The sequence below is a fragment of the Fukomys damarensis genome, unplaced genomic scaffold, assembly GCF_012274545.1.
Source record: "Fukomys damarensis isolate Sample0158 unplaced genomic scaffold, DMR_v1.0_HiC HiC_scaffold_11, whole genome shotgun sequence".
Lineage (NCBI taxonomy): Eukaryota > Metazoa > Chordata > Mammalia > Rodentia > Bathyergidae > Fukomys > Fukomys damarensis.
Window position 1 is genome coordinate 39,660,660 of NW_022900923.1, and position 5,243 is coordinate 39,665,902.

General features: G+C 33.3%; 1 protein-coding gene across 1 annotated transcript in view; it reads right to left on the reverse strand.

Annotated features, from left to right (window-relative positions):
- Window positions 1–5,243, reverse strand: part of Kif14 (kinesin family member 14) — a 50,039-nt gene that overhangs the window by 1,412 nt on the left and 43,384 nt on the right. The window contains exons 26-29 of the mRNA XM_033761969.1: window positions 4,654–4,812; window positions 3,934–4,056; window positions 447–521; window positions 43–55 (exon numbers count right to left, since the gene is read on the reverse strand). Coding sequence (XP_033617860.1) covers window positions 43–55; window positions 447–521; window positions 3,934–4,056; window positions 4,654–4,812 — 370 coding nt within the window. The remainder of the gene's footprint in view (window positions 1–42; window positions 56–446; window positions 522–3,933; window positions 4,057–4,653; window positions 4,813–5,243) is intronic.

Genomic DNA, 5,243 nt, shown 5'->3' on the forward strand with positions numbered 1-5,243 from the left:
AAATAAATAAATAAATAAATAAATAAATAAATAAAGTCAAACCATAGAAATTATTCTGTTTAACACATAAATTACATACTTAGTCCATATTTTTTGTATTTACTATTAGACAAATATTTGTCTAATTTACTTATATTTAAAATCTTGAGCATACTGATAAACTTTTTAGCCCATGAGAAAAGACTATCCAAACAAAAGATGAGTTACTAAACCAACAGCCTAAGAAACATATATTAACAAACCTTTACACTATATATCTGTTACTAAAACTAGTAAGTATGATATCCAAGAGAAAAGAGCTAGAAAACTATCATGCATGCTTCAGTTAATCATATACAATATAGTTGTCTAGCTAAGGATAAAAAAATGAAATAAATATCTACAAATGAACCAAGTGAAATGATAAAATACACTAAACAAAGTTTTAAAAATTAAAGGTCTCTCACTGTTTTCCATTCAGAAAAGATATTTTCAAGAGATCTGATTAATCCCATGGTATTTTCTTTCATCTGTTTGGTAACCTATAAAAAATGTTAAAATGTTTTATTACACAATTACTTAGAAATGTAAATATCCTCAAACTGAATGTGACTAAAGTTCTTCTAGCTTAGAAGCCAGAGACTGAAGTTCTAAGACTGCAAGTAAATCACTTGAGAATACCTAAGTCTTATAAGTAGGATTTCTTTTAAAATAATTGCATATTGATTTCTACACTAAATATGTATATCTGCTGATGTCTGTTATAATAGCAATGGGATTTTCTTTTTATTTAAATGTTTATGAGTATGAAATTTCCAAAACTTCCCTTGGAATGAAGATAATATATGAAGCAAATATTATGCTCTAAGAATTTTAGAAATGTTTTGCTATTTTGGTTCTCAGTTACAGCCTTATGCTACATATGGTAATGTCCTTAGATCCTAGGTCTTAATTCCTAAAACATAACCAGGGTGGGAGCCTCAGTCTAAATTCTAAACTTCTGTTTTTATATTGCTTAATGCTGCCCCCTAGGGTGCAGTTTAAATTGTCAGGCAATTCTGCCTAAGTATTTAAATGGCTTTACCCACAGAGTTTTTATGTAGGGCTAACTCAAATTTGTTATATATGATTTTTAAAAAAATCTAAATTTGTTTTCTCCTAATAACAAAATTTTAAACTTAATTATAGCTTTAAAATTATAACTCCATAACTTACATGTTTGAGCCTATTTTCTATTTCTTTGGGTAGTCTATTTTTCTGCTGAAGGTTCTGAGTTTTTACTTATGTTATGGACATGTATCAACTCCCCACAAGGAATGTAAACATTATGTACTCCAAGGATGTACTAATAAGTAGAAACAAATAGGCAATGAGAATAAATTAAAAGGGGGGGAAGAACATGATAAGCTAAAATCTCACCATTAAAAAAATGTACAGCTATGGCAGACAGTAGAAAGAAAATTCAAGGAGAGTGTTCTATAGAAAGCTGTAAATAATATAAATTAAGATATAAGATAGGCCTGACTTTTTTCTATTTCCTCAAAACAATAACAAAGCTAACATCTACATCTATTTTAACAGCTAAGGAGCACAAATTCACATATATTATTTTTTTTCCATTTTCATTAATTTATCCTCTACCTTTTTGTACTTACTACCAAAAAACTTCAGACATAATTCCAATAATAAAATATTTTACTCCAATATGACCCTTTACTCAAAGTTGCATTATAGGACCCAAATCAGCTTCATGCCTACTGTAACACGACTAGATCCATACTCTTGGTTTAGTGACAATGTGAAGTCCTTTTGTTTTTGTTTTTGGTACCAGGGATCAAACTCAGGACCTTGCACTTGCTAGGCAGGCGGCGGATCCACTGAGTTAAATCCCAGGCCCAGGTCCTTTTTTTTTGCTGAAACATTCAGAGTTTTTATTTATCAGGAATGTTAATACTTATATTTACTTGTAGAACAGAATCACAGAGTTGTGCAGGCAAGGATATTAGTAGGGCTCAAGGGTTTAGCACAACATCTAGTACACAGTAGGTTACTCAATAAGATGTCTTATTCTCAGATGCCAACTTCTGATAAAAATGACTATCAATTAGTCACTTTTTATAGATGCTTTTTGACTATTGTTCTACTACATTTTTGCCAATTAAGGTTTTTCCTTGTTGTTGTTGTTTGGCTTTTTTTGTTTTGTTTTAGTTATTTTTAAAGGTGAGGTGATAGGTAGGGGTCCCTTCCCCCAGGCAACAGAATAGTATTCTTATTAGAAGATCCTAAGAACGAGCAATTCCATCATGCAAATTGTTTTGTCAGAGAAAAAGAACATGTGCAAGCCAGATGCATGATGTGGGATACACCAAGCACTATTTTTAGCATTCTGAATACATTTTTTCTTAGTCTTATATACTCTTCAGAACAATTTTATGAAATAAGTATAATCATCCCTATTTTTATAAAGCGAGGCACAGGTACATTATTCAAGGCTACATGGGAGGAAGGAGAGCAGCTTGCTGTCCATGTCTTTCTGAGTCAGATGGTCTGTCTGACAGAGATGAGTCTCTCTACCCCTGCGGTCTGAGAAGGATGGAGAATCCCTATGGCTTACACTGAGTGTTTCACCTCAGGTGAAGTGGTACATTAATATCAAAGTTTTCCTAAAAAGCAGAGAAAAAAATGTAACTTACTCCATGCTTTCCTGGAAACAGTGATCCAGAGGGGTATTTTCTAACAGCACCACTTCACAGCATCTACTTTTCAAGATTAATCAATATGTATGTAAATGGATAGACATACTAGTAAGGAAGATATCAGGAGCCTAAATAAATGTCCACACAACTCCATTCTGACCATTTGACTCCAACAAGACAAATGGTATAGACAGAAATGTTTCAAACAAGTTGTCACAAGAGCCTAGAACAGTCATTTCTCTGGAATTTAGTGTCATAAAATTTGAATTTTTATATTCCTAACCCCCACTTCACTAACAGTAACTCTCAGTAAAGAAAATGAATGCATAATAATGATTTATAAAGCCCACTTATGTAGCATGGTAAGTTTTAGAATCAAACAATAGAACCTCTTGGCCTCAGGGGTTTATAGCTGGTTGTCAGACAAGGCAGTCAAACTCACTGAAACTCATAGGGATAATTTGTGAGGCTCACTACTAGTATATGTAAAGTATTTGGTCTAGTAACTACTACAGGAAATTATTCAGCAAGGTGTGTAAATAGCTCACAACCAGTGACAGGCTTTATTATATGTATCAGGTGAAGATGCAGGGTGAGAGCACTGAGTGATTTACTAAATGGTAAATGGAAAGTGCTAGAGCTATGTTTCAAATACTAGTCTTCTAATGTCAAAGCCCAGACCTTTCCTAAGGCGCTCCTGTAAGGCAGCATTGGTTTCACACTGCATTAATGATAGCTGGTTGTAGGGACGGTAGCTACTTCACAGAAACACTGAAATCTCTCACTGGTTCTATGTCTTGATAAGGAAATAACTGAGGTTAATTCCCCTTGAAAAATATTTTTAATTCAAGATAACTGGATCAACATGTTAAGTTTTCATTCTTACCTGAAAGAATAGAGATTTAATATCTACTTGTATTATATTAAAATAAAAAACTTTAAAAGAAAGAAAAAGACAACCAAGAGGGAACGCAAGGTGTCACTTTCACACTCCCTTCTGCTCAGTACTTCTTCAGCCCGAACTCTCACTGAGACATCTGTGTGAAACCATCAGAGGTGAACAAAGCAGAGGCTGCAGCAGCTCAAGAACGGGGGAAGAGATCACCATGACATCCAATACCACCAGTGTCTTTATAGATTCAACACAAACTAGGACACACTAATTTCTAAAATACCAATTCACTGCATTAAACTACTTTTTAAAAATCAACTTCATCATTATCTGGTACCACACAGTACATTCTTTGATTCTTCATACCTCATTTTGTGCACACTGCCTTAAGAGGTCTTGCTGAAGTTCTTTTGCTTTTTCCAGTCCAGAATCTAACAGAATCTTCATTCCTGAGTCTACACCATCACAAAAAGCATCCATGAATTCCTCCTAGAAAAGGTATTTCAACATTAACTGGTAAATTTATTTTTCTGTATTTTTTAAAATTATAAGGTAATTAAGCTTTATTTTCTGCTTACTCTAGGAACTCAAATACATTTTAGGTTTATTAAATTCAACTGAAGCTAGAATAAAAACTAACAGTCTATTAGGAAATAAAATTAGCAAAATTATAATTTAGTGTTCCATGTATAATACATGATAAGGAATGTTTATCATTTTAAGCAGGACACTATTTTGCTAGAACACAGTAACATTCTAATATAATACGTTTCATTAGCACAAATATTTAAAGCAAGCAAATATAAATTTCTTACAATTATAGTTTTTCAGATGTTTATTGGGTAAGAAAACCTACCACAGTAGATGGCTATCATCAAACCAAGACTCTAAAAGGTAAAGTAATATTTATAAAATCATCCAGTACATTTAACTAATTTAGACTGAAAATTTTTTAAATTGTATTGTCAAACTATAAAAGTACACATTATTTTGAAAATGAACTTTGTCATGTTTAGTGACACTATCATCAGAAGCCTCTAATGTTCTTTCAGATGAAGTCTTTCAAAACTAACGTTGCTAAATTACCTGGACACTGGCAGCCTTGTTGTTACTGCTTTCCAAAAAATACAGCTTGTTCCCTTTTAGAACTGCTAATTTTCCCACATATTTGACAGCTTGTTGTATAATTTCGATCACTTTCTTTTGAGCCTCTTTTACCATTGATGAAATATCTGAACAGCATCCCTATAAGACAAAATTGATCAGTGTGTCAGATACATGAGATTATAAAGGGATGGTAAAGCAAAGACAGAATAGGGGCTGGGAATGTAGCTCAGCAGTAGAGCTTTTCTTTTTTCTGTTCCCTGCTCCCCTCATTGGCCCTTAGAATACTTCTCTTGGCCTGCTTTCTGGAAGATGCTAATTGTACTTCCACAAGCTCAGGATTCTCAAACCATATTTCCAAGAGAAAATATAGTCAATAACACCAGTTTTGCCAGCTTCAAGTGAAGGCTGAGGGGAACTCACTAGCCTGCCAGTCCCCTGAGTTTTCATCCTTGAGGTCTTATATAAAACACTTCCCAGCTTACAGGTTGAAGTATTCTTCCCAGAAAATGAAGAGGAAAGAAACCACATACCAGTTACTCTAACAGATACTTTTTTTTTTTTTTTTTTTG